At 50.4% G+C, this 13,783-nt stretch overlaps 1 protein-coding gene across 2 annotated transcripts; it reads right to left on the bottom strand.

The window, feature by feature from the left end:
• Window positions 1–1,041: 1,041 nt before the first annotated feature.
• Window positions 1,042–13,542, bottom strand: rfx7b (regulatory factor X7b). Of its 2 annotated transcripts, XM_076027348.1 has the most exons (11): window positions 13,086–13,542; window positions 11,530–11,563; window positions 9,602–9,686; window positions 9,183–9,222; window positions 8,871–8,993; window positions 8,642–8,758; window positions 7,763–7,847; window positions 7,445–7,652; window positions 6,170–6,465; window positions 3,220–5,313; window positions 1,042–2,586 (listed from the first exon to the last, which is right to left on the bottom strand). In XM_076027348.1, exons 1-11 carry the CDS (start codon window positions 13,211–13,213, stop codon window positions 1,171–1,173), a joined length of 4,626 nt encoding a protein of 1,541 aa, XP_075883463.1. In that variant the 5' UTR covers window positions 13,214–13,542; the 3' UTR covers window positions 1,042–1,170. The 2 variants fall into 2 exon arrangements, with proteins under 2 accessions (XP_075883463.1, XP_075883464.1); XM_076027349.1 differs by lacking the exon at window positions 9,183–9,222 and having other exon boundaries at window positions 9,601–9,686.
• Between the last annotated feature and the right edge of the window lie 241 nt (window positions 13,543–13,783).

The raw sequence follows: 13,783 nt of genomic DNA, 5'->3' as shown, positions 1-13,783 counted from the left end.
ATAAGGGCACACACAGTGTCGTTTGTTAGCCTTTGACAAACACGCATCCATTGTGTAACATGACAGAAACAGAAGACGCTTAAGAAAGAGTACTGAAAAAATATCGGAGTAACAGCTGCCTTGATATGATGAAGCTCTGGATGGTTTCTGAAGATTCTTAACGTTATACTGTATATATACACAAACACGCACGCTCGCACGCGCACGCACACGCACACACGCACACACACACTCACGCACTCTAGAGATGGCATAAGGCCTTGGACTTTGGGGAATAAGGCAGCCAAGTTGTTGATTCCGTTCCGCGGCCACACCCCGAATTCCCGTCTCCTACCCACTGAGTCGTCTGCTCCCTTTAGTAAATCAGAACAATAAACAGCACAACAGGTATAATAGGGGGGGGGAGAAAAAGAAAAAAAGTAACACAGTTGGACAATGCTCGGATGTGAATCAGCGCCGCCGCCGCCGCCCACTGATTTTGGTTCTGTGATAAAGTATAAAGATTATGTCATTAAATTCAGCACCTGGCAGCGCAGCGCGCCACCTTTTTCATATTTCAGATATGGCAGGCAAAATGTTTTCCGACGACTCAACGTGCATAAAGTACACCACGCCGACGCCGCGCTCCGTTTTGGTTGAAATTAAAACTGCACACGCTGAGAAACAGCAAGACAACATTCGTTTTTGGTCGTTTTTTGTGCCAAATTCCCTACGCATCCCACTCCTACTAAGTGCCTGTCTAAAAAATAAAAAATAAAAAAAAAATAAATAAGAAAAACATATTGCATTATTGATTGGCTATAACATGGAAGATTATGTTTTCCCAGTGTTCACACGCTAACGAACCAGCTCTTTGCAAGTGCACAGGACACGTTTTTGCTTGAAATGCTCACATCTCGAATTTTTTTTTTTTTTTTTTTTTTTTTTCAGATGAAGGAGAAAAGTGGTCAGAATGAAGAAGGAGAGACATAACTTAACATCAGTGGGAGATTTTCTGGTAAGCCTGGCACTTTTTTTTTTTTTCCTCTTTTTTTCTTCTCGTTTTTAAACAGAACAAATGGCGAAAGTCCAGACAAATCCCGAAAAACAAAAAACAAACAGATATACTACATATGCACCAAACGAACGACGAGAGAACAGAGAAATTATACAAGGAGTAAAAAGGTAACGTTAGCCCAGCATCTCCACCGTGGTGGGTTGGTCTTTGCTCTCCAGCCAGTCGAAGCCGGAGTTCACAGTATCACTGCATATCTGCTGAAACAGCGGGTCGTTCTTCAGCTCTTCCAGTGTCGAGTCTTCGTACTGCTCCTGCTGCTGCGCCGGGTCGAACAGCAGGTTGGGGTCCAGCGTGTTCAGGTCGGGGATGCTACTGGACAGGTCCGAGGTCAGCCTGATGTCGCTGGAGAAGTCCGAGGCCACGGCGTTGAGCTCCGACGCCACCTGGCCCACCAGCTGCGAGCTGGGGTTGAGGCCGTCGTCGCCCAGCAGGTCCTTCACCGTGTTGTTGAAGTCCAGCTGCTGCTGCTGCTGCTGCTGCTGCTGCTGCTGCTGCTGCTGCTGCTGCTGCTGCTCGTCCTCCGCCTCCTGCTGCTGCTGCTGCTGCTGCTGCTGTGTGCTCTGGAGGAGGAGCTGCGGTTGAGTTTGCAAAGAAGCCTCCTGGAGTTGCTGCTGCTGCTGCTGCTGCTGGTCTTGCTCGCCGGCGCCTCCTTGTGCTTGGCCGTCCCCGCCGGAGAAACTCACCTGCTCTCCGCCGCCAGCGCTGAGGTAGCCGTGCTGCTGCTGCTGCTGCTGCTGCTGCTGCTGCTGCTGCTGCAGCTCAAAGGCGGCCGGGCCGGGCGCTGGGTGGCCGTTGGCGCCGGCGAAGACGCTGGTGGTCTCCAGGATCTGCGTGAGGTCCATGCGCGCCGTGTAGTTGGCGGGCAGGTTGTTGATGCCCAGGCCGCGCACAGCGTCGTCGCCGCCCTCCGCCTCCATCTTGCTGAGCAGCACGTTGGTGATCTTGGCCACGTTGCTCGCCGTCGCCGCCGCCGCAGCCGCAGCCGCCGGGACCGGCGGCGACAGCAGGATCTCGCTCTGCATCATGACGGTGAGCGGCACCGACTGGCTGCGCTGCGCCATGCTGTGCACGGCGCCCGCTGCCTGCTGGCTGTTGGCCAGGATGCTGAGCACCTCGGCCGTGATGGGGGAGCCGAAGGGTGAGACCACCGCTCGGGCTGCGCTGGCGGCGGCGCTGGCGGAGGAGCCGGAGCTGCCGCTGGAGTTCCTCTGGCGCACCGCCGGGCTGACGCTGCGGCAGCGGAAGGTGCTGGAGGCGGTGGAGGTGGAGGCCTTGTTGTCCAGCGGCGCCGGCACGGCGAAGCTCTCCTGCTTGGTGGGAGTGGTGACCACCGCCACCAGCTGCTGCACCGGCGACTGTTGCTGCTGCTGCTGCTGCTGCTGCTGCTGCTGTTGCGGCGGCTGCTGCTGCACCGGCGAAATGGGCGTCAGGCGGCCAAAGTGTGCAGCGTCCTGCCGGACCTGCGCCTGGAAGGACTGGCCCGGAATGGCGAAGGCGTGCGGCTTGCGGAACTGGTCGTCCACCAGGTCCTGGTAGTGGAGGTGGGGAAAAAAAAGAAAAAAAAAAGATTCTTAGATTAATCGCGATTATGACAATGCCAATTAAAAGTCGATTCACACATTTTTGACATTTTTTTTATTTAATTCAAATTTTTTAATGAGGCCTGAACTCATGTGCAACTGCACTGCAGCGTCGCACCGGGCCGTTGAAGGTGACGCACACTAGACACACGAGCATGCATGAGGCCCTGACACACACGGCAAAGATGACTTTAGACCGGTTCCTCCGCAATTTAAAATCAGCAAAAAGAAACTCGACAAAAGTCACACTTTGTTGTTTGTAAGTTGTGTCACGCCACCAGCAAATATTGTGGGAACACGATGAACACGAGGAACCACATCGCCCGCTGGCAACCGGAGTTGGAAGAAAAGACAGAAAATCCTCCTGTGTGTGTGTGTGTGTGTGTGTGTGTGTGTGTGTGTGTGTTTAAGTATACATGTATATAACGATGCAATTAATTCATCACGATTCATATATGCACATATATACATATGAATCGTGATGAATCGCGATTCTTGATTAATTGCATTGCAGCCCTCTGAATCGGGAATTGTATTGAATCGTCAAGTACCCAACGATTCCCACCCCCACCCCCCCCCTACCTGGTAGCTGGGCAGGAGGCCGATGCTGTGGTTGGCCAGCGGGCCGGCGGCGGCGCTGCTGTTGTAGCGGTTGTTGATCCACTCCAGCTTGGCCTTGTCCGGGTGCGTGGCCATGGGCCGCTGCATGGGCTTGACGGGGCTGCTGGAGACCACGCTGGCGTCGTGGTACGCCGCCATGCTGGAGTTGATGGGCGTGAAGGCGAAGGGGTTGCGGCACTCGACGGGGCTGGGCGGCACGCTGCTGCTGCAGTTGGACAGCGGCGTGCTGATGGGCGTGTGGCGGCCCAGCGCCGAGTCCACGGGGGTGACGGGCGCCATGCGCGAGCAGGGGCTCTCCCGGGTCAGGCTGTGGCCCAGCGTCATCTCCGAGGTGGGGGTGGGCGTGGGCGTCGGGGTGGGCGTGGGCGTGGGCGTCTGGACGGGTGTGGTGCTGCCGTGGGCCGAGTGGTAGAAGGTGGCGCCGGCCGGGTGGGCCCCCGTCATGGCGCCGGGGCCACCGGCCGCCGGGCCCTGCAGGGGGACGTCCACGCAGCTGCTGAAGAGACCCTTGAGCTTCATCTGCTCCTCCATCTGCACCAGCTCCTCCACGATGCTGTCCTGGGTCATGTCGTCGTCATTGAAAGGGAAGTAGTCCATGTTGGACTGGGAGCCGGCAAAGTCCACCATCTCCTGGGCCAGGGCGAGCTGGCCGGCGGCACCCTCGGGCACCGGGGCCATGATGGTCAGCTGCTCGGCGGCGGCCTGCTTGTGTTCTGCTGGTATCTGCTGGACAAAGGCCTGCTTGCGGAGCTCGTCCAGCTGGCCCTCCTCCCACATTGTGCTCTTTAAGTCGCCCATCGCGGAGGCTTCGTGTGCTCCTGAGTTGGCTGCTATGGCACGGGGGTCCTGGGTGATCTGCTGCAGCAGCGCCTGGTTGGAGGCGTCGCCGGCACTGCCGGCGCTGCCGGCGCCGAGCAGACCGTCGTCGTGCTTCACGACCAAGGCTTGGGGTTTGACAACAGTCGGTGAGCCCTCGGCGTGTGTGATGGGCAGGTCGGAGAGTGCCAGGATCTGCGTGGGGCCGACGGAGGTGTGTTTCAAAGTCACTTTGCAGGGGGCGCTCTCGGGCCGGGCGGGGGTTCCCGGCCGGGGGATTCTCTTCACGCCGGCGCCCACGCCAGCTTGTTTGGGATTGTCGACGATGGCCAGCGGCTGCTGGGAGATGAAGACCCGCTTGACGGGGATGACGTGGGACTCGCCCGTGGAGCCGGCCCGCTTCCTGGGGCTGCGGGCGTCCAGGCAGGGGTCCTTCAGGGTCGGGATGAGCGCGGCGGCGTCGCCGCAGTTCTGATTATCAACAGTCAAGTACAAAGTGGTGTCCTGGCAGCCGCGGTTATTGCTGTCCTGAATCCCGGCGACGGCGACGGAGGAGGCGGCCGAGAACTCCGAGTCACCTTTGGCCCTGGCGCCTTTGTCCGGCGGCCCCGGCGAGCACTTGACCAGGAAGTTGGGCTCGCTGGCGGCCCTGAACTTGGCCACTCGCTCCTCCTTGGCGCCGGCGGCGGGGCTGCTGCTGATGTAGCTTCCGATCTCCGACACGACTTTGGTGTCGGTGGAGGAGGTGGTGAGCGTGGCCGCGGGGGCGAAGTGTCTGACGGTGGGGGACTGAGGGGTCAGCGAGGTGCCGCCCGCCATCACCACCGCCGCCTGGGACTCGTCCGAGGCGGCGGTGGTGTTCACGCCGGCCGAGGCGGGCCTCACGGTGGCGCCGCTGCTGCTGTTGGGCGCCAGGGCGATGGCCGTCATCTTCACCACGTTGACGGAGCTCACGTGCGGGGTGGGCATGACCGTTTTGATGGGGCTGTTGGTGATGAGCAGCGTGGGGGGCGAGCGCAGTGTGATGGCGCTGGTGGCCGAGGGCTTGGGCAGGATCTGGGCGTAGCGGGTGCCGTGCCGGGCCAGGCGGTCGCCCACCGGGCTGGCCGAGATGCTTTGGGGCGTCTTGGGAGGCTGCTTGATGGACTGAGTGACCACCTGGAAGTTGACGGGCAACACCTTGGACTCGGCCGCTCCCACCGGGCTGGGGGAGGTCATCAGCTGCCTGCTTCTCTGGACCTGCAGGGACAGCGGGGAGAAGCCGTTAGCCCTAAACATGCAAAAAACTTTTATGGAAAAAGGAGAAATGACAAAATATTAGGGCTGTCAAAGTTAACGCGTTAATAGCGCGTTAACTCAAACTCCTTTTAACGGCGCCAATTTTTTAACGAGCGATTGACGCTGGTTTTCTTATACTTGCACAGTTAGTAAGGTTTGTAAGGGGATTTTTTCCCCATATCATTTCAGAAGCAACGTTTTTATAAGCATATTACACAGTACCATTAAAGAAACTGGTTTTCTGGTTATCTTCCTCCACATCTGTTTCCTTCTACACATGGGTTACTTTATGGCACGAGTGCACACCAAGCTTTCAATAATCCCCTGGCTGGCCACTGAAGTGTTCTATTAACTGCATCTAATTGCCTAATTTAACCAGAAACATTCAAAAATAGTATTTTTGGGGGGGGTTATTTATTGTAATTTAAACTCACAGTGCTACACTAGGACAGACAGCGGGAGAAGCAACACCAACAATGTCACTAAACATTTCAAAGCTAAAAACAGACCAGAGGAAGGACTGAGCTGCTCATCTGCATCGGTTTAGGAGAATTCTGGACTTCTGCACACCACAGTGAATGTGGTCATTACTTAATACAAAAATTGTAACCAATCCAACATGTTTTGATCTCTTCTGAAAGTGGTTTCTACAAATAAACCAAAGTAATGTTATTAGATAATGAGATCATCATTTTCTTTCTCCTCCCTGCTTATTTCGTGTGGAGCAGTGACACAACACACAACCCATGGCACTGCAGACCCACAACGGTAATAATCATGATGGCGAGTCATTAAAGAGGCAAGAGAAGAGGCGCACCGTGACCGGGCTGGGGACAGCTGCTACTACGATGCCGATGGTGGGCTGAGGGGAGAGCAGGGCGGGGCTGCCGCAGGGGATGGTGGGGCCGGGGGTACTGGCTTCGGTCCGCTTGATCTGGGTCTCGCTGGGCAGCGGCGAGTGGAGCTTCTGCTCCTGCTGCTTCTTCTGGATCTTGCGCTGCAGCTGCTGCTTGGCGTCCACGGAGGGCGAGGGCAGGGTCTTCACCTGGGGCTGGAAGGTGTTGGCCTCGGCCGTGGGCACAAAGGCAGAGGAGGGCGTCGGGGTCTTCATTCCTGTTTGGCAGGGAAATGTTTGAAATACTAAGACATGAGGACGATACAAGTGAAGATACACGCGCCTTCCGTCACTTGTGTGGTTGCGGGTGTTGCTGATAACATCACAACGCACACAATCGCAGGGCTATAACACATAACAATTTTGGATTTTTTTTTTTACCAAACAGTGTTGAAGTGTTTAATTGTTACCCCCTTGATAAACAAGAACTGGAAAAACTGTTCAAACTTCAATTATGATCTGTATGTGATTCAACAAAGTTTGTTGTGATTAACTGTTTTCCTCTCTTTTTTGTTTTGATGGCCATGTATCCAACATCACTGCAACACCAGCGGCGTTTCCGTTACCCCTAGAATTGCGCAAAACCTAAATATTGCAATAAAAAACTGGTAATGGCAACGCTTAAACTTCGAAAAACCTCTCAACTATCGCTAAAAGGTTTTCACCCTCTCATGAGGTGGTTTTTCAGATTTATCGATGTAGAGGTAAAGTGCAAAAGTGTCATGGAAACACTTTTTTCGCATTTACGAGTCAGGGGATGTGACGCACGGGACGCAAACATAATTATCATAAAGTTCGCGAAAATTACGAGAATTCTTGCCAAGTTTTATGAGAATTACGGCTTATGCGATTCACACCGTTCAATGGAAAAAAAAAACACCTGCAAATCGCAATTGCACTTTGTTGTAATTTTAGAAATATTGCTTTTATTTTGCGAAAAACTGGAATGGAAGCGCAGCTACGGTCTGACAGACCAGCTGGTCTAGGAAAGAAAGATGGTTGTGACTTGACTGTACTTTCCAGGATTGTGTGTTCTTTGCAAAAGACGACCAGGCGAACTGAAATGTGTAAAATCGTAATTTCCTATTTGTAAAAACAATTTCAATGGATTTGGGCACAATTTTTAAAAGCGTTACAGCCTAATGATGACATCGGGTTACAAACAACGTGAAGCGCAGGAGCGGAGGACGTCTTTACCTGTGGGCGTTCCAGTCATAACAGTGAGTGCAGCCATGGATTTAGTACCAATGTAGTGGCTATTGAGCAGGAAGCGGGCCAGGTCCTCCACGTTGTCAAACTGACGACTCAGGACCTTCTGCGCCCACTCGCACACCAGGCCGCAGGCGGCAGATCTCATCTCGTCCTCGGCACTGGGGGACTGGCCCGACGGCTCCATCAGCTCGCACTGCGCAGCCAAACCAGACAATGGGACGAGAGCAGGACGAGATGAGGGCCAGAGTCGGCCTGGATGGTCACTGCAAGCACCGCGTGTGTGTGTGTGGCTTTTAAACTCACCCCGTCGCCAGACTTCTGCAGATCCAGGTTGGGTAACGACGGCATGTGAACGAAGGCTTTCTTCCTCAGCCCGCTGTAACAGTATGTGAGACGGAGTTAAGGAGTCACCGTTCTGGGAGTGTGGGAGTGGGAGAGCAGCCCCGAGCACAACTCAGGCAATGTATCACAGGGTAAATCAAGCAGGTACATTTTACTTTTAAATATGTTGATTTCGTGTCGCGTGATAAGTGACACATAAATGAAGCTGCCTTGCACCTGAAGTGCATGCTGTTGTTTGGTAAATGACGACTGAACAGTGGTGACATCATTAGAATGTCTGCTACAAGGTGGAGTCATAGTAGTAGTAGTAGTGGTGGTGGTAGTAGTGATAGTGGTAGTAGTAGTAGTAGTAGTGGTGGTATTCGTAGTAATAGTGGCAGTTTCACAATTTTTGATGTGGGAAACCAACAAGTTTCCACGAGTCAAATTTTTCACACTCGCAGCTCCCTCTCCCCCTCTGTCTCCCTCTCCCTCTCTCTCCCTCTCCATCTCTTTCTCTCAGGTTGTAGCTGCATTTCTTTCTGCTGCACTTCCCTCCCTCTCTGCTTTACCGACGGCACACGTTTAGATATTTAGAGTGAGGATGCGTTCAAGTCCTAGAAACACATACAGAAATTCAAGTAAACCTGCAAATCCTTTTGATTTTACTATAGATACATACGGTAATTATATCATTTTGACGCTGAACTCAGTTTGTAACGGAATAATACTTCACCGCTCGAATGTCTGGACTTTACGATGGAGGAAGTGAAGTCTAACTAAATCACTGACTCACACTCTGGCTGCAAGAAAGAAGAAGGTTAAAGAGCAGGAAGTGGCTCTTCAAGAATGAAAGGATATTTGGATTTGCCCCTCATGCCCAGTCGACGTGCTTTCATGTTGGGAAAGACATTCTTCATGATCTTGCCAAAGTCCGCCGCACTCAGTGGATTGTAGCCGAGATTGTCGCAGTAGCTCCTGCCACCGACAAGAAAGAGGAGGAGGAGGAGGAGGAGGAGAAGACGTCAGATTCTGAACAGTCACATGGAAAATGTTGAGTACTGGTTGGTAAAGGTTGGCTGCCACTCACTTGTATTCATCATACACTTCCTGCTTGGGAAGGGACGTCTCCGGGTGCTCTTCCAGGTGATTCCGTATCCAGTTGAACGCATACATCTGTTGAGTGCGGCTCGACGACATGGAACTCTGATCGCTGTGGTAAGGACCAAGCGAGTGGACAGAGGGAGAGGGAGAGAGAGAGAGAGAGAGAGAGAGAGAGAGAGAGAAAGAGAGAGAGAAGAGAGGGACAAAAAAACCCAAAAACAAATCAAGTGCGGTGAGGAAACGGCATTCCGGCGACGTTTGCATCATTTTTCGTGCTAAAACAGAAGTAGATTAATACCATAATCCAGGAGTGGACGACCCCCTGGCATTCTCAGTCCAAATGGGCCGAATTGGGGGGGTCGAGGAGGGGTGTGTGTGATGAATAGATATGGGGAAACAAATGAAACACAGACAACGAGGTATAGCAGGATGTCCACACTTGCTTCATCATCAACATTAACCACACAGCTGGAAAAACAAGGTCTGCAAAAATTCAGATGCACTTCTTTTAAAAAAAAAAATAATAAAGTAAAAATAGAAATAAAACAATGCACAAAACTTTGTCTAGATGGAACCGTGAAGATAGTGACCTGCATATTGTTTTTTTGTTTTTTTATTTGCTGACGAGCCATAAGACCGTAGCGTCATGACAGCAATAACAAACCCCGGGCGGCGCAGCAACACTGGAGTCAACGGTCGTGGAGTCGCACACGTACCTTTTGTCATTGCCACTGCTGGGACCAGAAGGCAGCTTCAGGTAGAGGTAGAGCTTTTCAATGTCTGTAAACTTCTCAACATCTTGCTGCACAGTCACAAACACAAAAGCAAACATTTCAAAAATCAGACATGAATTTTTGCTTCACGGGTTTGTTATGAATTTGAAAGCGGTGTGTTTTGGAAAATTCAATTGATCACATTTTTTTTTGTCTCCACCCTGTCAGTGAATTCTCTGCAAATGAGAAAATTTTGTAATTCACTTATTTATTTTTGGTTACCCTACTGAATGGATTTTATTTTGGAAATCAGCGTTAGAGGGCTAATTACGCAGTTTTTTTTTTATTTTTTAAAGATTATTCTTGCCAGACTGCTTCACGGGAGTCGCAAACGTATAAATGCATAATAAAATTATAATAACAAAATACTTAAGACAGGTAAGTTTGGGTGAATCTGCTAATTGCGCCTGATATTCCGTCGCGCCACATGTTGAACACCCTTTCGTCACCACCGCTCCGCCCCACCTGCGTTTCCACTGGTTCCTAAGAATGGACCGGTGTCACCTCGTCTTTTTCGATTTGCCTCTTGGTTGCCAGGGGAACCGACACTTAAGTGAATGAAGTGAGAGCCGTGGGCCAATGAGCAGTGAATGGAAATGGCTGTTCACTACGACACTACGCTGCCACGAGCGTGAGTGACCCGAGCTCCTGGCTGCCTGTGTCGTCCCTGAAAGGTCTCTGATTGTCGCTGGTGGGTTTTAACAGCAGGCAGGGTTTGCGTTTGCTGCGTTTGCCATTTTGTGTCTGACAACTACTAAAATACAGCTGATTTATATTTGCATAGCACGTAGCATAGCATAGCAAATGTTAAATGTGGTCATTAATCCAAACTTTTTCGGCCTGCTTATTATGAAAAATAAGCAACTCATTTTTTCCAAGAATCAAATATAGATTAGACTGGGGGAATTATTATTTTTCTTAAGCAAATGTATTTATTTATTTATTTCTCTGCTCATGAATAAATATATCCATCTGACCTTATTTATCAACCATTACACTTAATTAACTGTAGTTTAAAAAATAATTTAAAAAGATAGTAAAAAAAAAAGATCACAACTTTAATTTTTTTTCCAATAACAGAGGCTATAATCAAAATATCTACTTATGTATAGCCAATATTGGAAACATGTCAATCAATCAATCAAATTGTATCTGTATAGCAGCCAAAAGGTGCACATGGTGCTTTCCAGAGTAAAACATAATAAAAGCAATACTTAGTAAAACATAGTTAAAACACAAAATGAACACAAATGCACAAACATGTTGCACAACAGATGTGTTAAAACGTCATTCAGACTCCAGCTCAAAAAAGACAGGCTGGGTGTGCGGTGCAGCTGTGTGAAATTGTGTGTATTTTAGCCGGAGCTGCGACCACAGAGAACAAACCTGACCGCTGAAACTTGTCAAACATTAAACAGTGTCTTTCATCAGTTTTAAATTATAATAATCATAACGATGGGGGAATAAAAATCACTAAATCTCTGTGATGTGATGGACGCTGACGGGGCTTTGAGGCTGAACTCGGGCTGAGTGCAAGCTCAGAATATGCACAACAAAAAGTTCGGAAATAGAACCAGGTTTTTGGGGACACGTGGAGGAGATGACAAGACTTTTTTTTTTTTTTTTTTTAAAAGCCGCTTTGAATATCTTGGTGTTTTTACAGGCTGACATGATGTACAAGGCTGCTGGTACTATACTATAACAACCTTACACTAATACAAATAGTGCTGTTAAATTAAAGTTAAGTTCAATCATACATTTAATTTTCTGTCACTATAAATACATTTAAAATTTATGCTAATGTTGTTACAGTTCTTCAGAAACACTTTATACACACATACACAAGTGCAGTTGTCAGTCACTGATACTCACCAATATGCTGTCCACTTTTGATTGTACAGATTTGCTGCAACAAGACCAGAAAGCACAAAACATAGACGATTAGGAGAAATTCACATTTTCCTTCAGATGTTTTTTTTTTTTTTTTTAACTTTGACATTTATTTTGCACATAGACACATTAACCACTCCCACTCCTACTGCAGCGATGCATCTTCAAAGATGAGGGATGCTGCATCACATTAGCCAAAAATAAATAAACAAATAAATAAAAATGTTTAAATAAAGAAACAATTGCATCCAACCACATGATTTGGAAGGCCAGCGTGTTCATCACTGCCTCGAAAAAAAAAAAAAAATCCATTAGCTTTATATTCTCGATTGACACATTCACCCAGGAACAGGTGTGTGTGTGTGTGTGTGTGTGTATGTGTGTGAGTGTTCCTCTGTAGTGGTCTGATCCTTTCTATACAACAGAGGCTCAGAAACAGATAAACAACATTTGATCTGAGCTGCCTAATTATCATAATTTTATCCACAAAATAAACAGGTGTCTCTTCACAACAGTGGCCGTTTCACATCTGCCTCCGCAGCAAACTGCAGGGGTGGACTTCCTGTTCATTTACAATGTATAGCTATCATAAAAACAAATGATTCAGAAAGGCATAGAAGGCAGCAACGTGCTCTGAATAAGTGACATTAGTGATGTCAGCTTGACCCGCAGTTCCTGTTCATTCAAATGTGAACAAAAATAAAATACAAAATGTCTAACATGGGATTTTGCACAATTATGTTCACACAGTTGTTGTGCTACTATGCAATGTGTCAAAGGTGTGGCAGGTAAATAACATTTACAGAGGCCAGTGCGTATTCATTTACTTTATTAGTCCAAATGGGATTTTGAACCCAATACAGTAGCGCACGGTCGGTGTATAATTACAAAATAAGCTGCACGTCTGACCTCTTCCCCCAAGCCCTCAGCTGACCTGCGCTGTAAATATATATTTTATGAGGGTGCTGCCCTGCCGGGATGCGGGACTGTCGCGCGCTCTCACCGCCAGACCGCAAAAAAAAAAAAATCAGCGCACGTCTCTGCGGAGCCGTGTGACACCTGTCATCATCATCATCATCATCATCATCATCATCATCATCATCAATGCCCGAGCATCAGCACCAAGCGGCAGCCCTCGGTGTCATCTATCGCGTGGCCTCCTACGGCATCATCACCGCTGCCTCCTCTCCTCCTCCGCCACCACCTTACATATACGTTAACGTGTTATTAATGCGTAAACAGGTAGCGGACGAGTCGCGGCCTTCCTCCTCCCTCCTCCCTCCTCCTCCTCCTCTTCCTCTTCCTCCTCCTCTTCCTCCTCTCGCCGCTGCGGCCGCGCTCCGCTCGGCTCCCCGCGGCAGAAGATCGGGCTTGTTGTGAGCCGCTGTACGAGCGGCTCCTCCGCATCCTCCGCCGCTCTTCAACCCCTCCCCACCACCACCACCACCGCCGCCGCCGCCGCCGCCAAGCTAGAGACGCTAATTTACGGTGCTACGGCTAGCGCAAAAGGACAGCAGCGTTACCGTCAGCGTGCTTACCAAATTGAATTCTTGATTTTGAACTGCAGCGCGTTCGCCTCGGGGCCCTGGAGTCCTGGCACCAAGGCTGGGAGGGAGCCTAATCCCGAGGCAGGCTTCTGATCAGGTTGTTGTTGATCATCAGCCATCGCGATGGAAGGGGTGGTAAAGGGAGGGGGGGAGCTTTAACAAGTAGGCCTCATCCCCGGCTGTGCACCACACCGGGACCCGCCGCCGCCGCTGCCGAGGGGCGGCTCAGGCAGCTAGGACAGCCCGCTGGATCCACCGCGGGCCATGGCTACGAACAGTGCGACGCGAGCCTCCGAGGGAAAGGCGAAAGAAAACCATAAAAACAGCCGCGGGTACAAAAGGCATTTCGCAGAGAGCTCTCCGCTGCCGCAAATAGCACGCCTGCAGCAGCAGCCCAGCCAGGCAGCAGCAGCAGCTACAGACGAGCTGCTCGCGTCGAGCTGGCGGCAGGAAGCGCAATGCGGCCCGGAAGTGCGGAGCTCGTATCAAAATAAAGGCACGGCACCTGTCCAGTCGAACGGGGCGTGCGTACGCTTGTCACTCTGCTTCGTCTCTCTCTCACCCCCCCCCCCCCCCTCTCTCCACCTCTCTCTATTTTCACCGTCACAATGACTGTTAAAATATTACACTTTTAATAAAATTCTTCTAATGAATGAATGACATTACACTTAAGCTTTAATAAGTAGGGC

This window comes from Nelusetta ayraudi, unplaced genomic scaffold, assembly GCF_046127955.1.
Source record: "Nelusetta ayraudi isolate G7.1 ecotype Tasmania unplaced genomic scaffold, CSIRO-AGI_Nayr_v1 ptg000020l, whole genome shotgun sequence".
In the NCBI taxonomy this organism is placed as follows: Eukaryota; Metazoa; Chordata; class Actinopteri; order Tetraodontiformes; family Monacanthidae; genus Nelusetta; species Nelusetta ayraudi.
The sequence above is the reverse complement of the archived record's forward strand: the minus strand, read 5'-3'. Positions and strand labels throughout refer to the sequence as shown.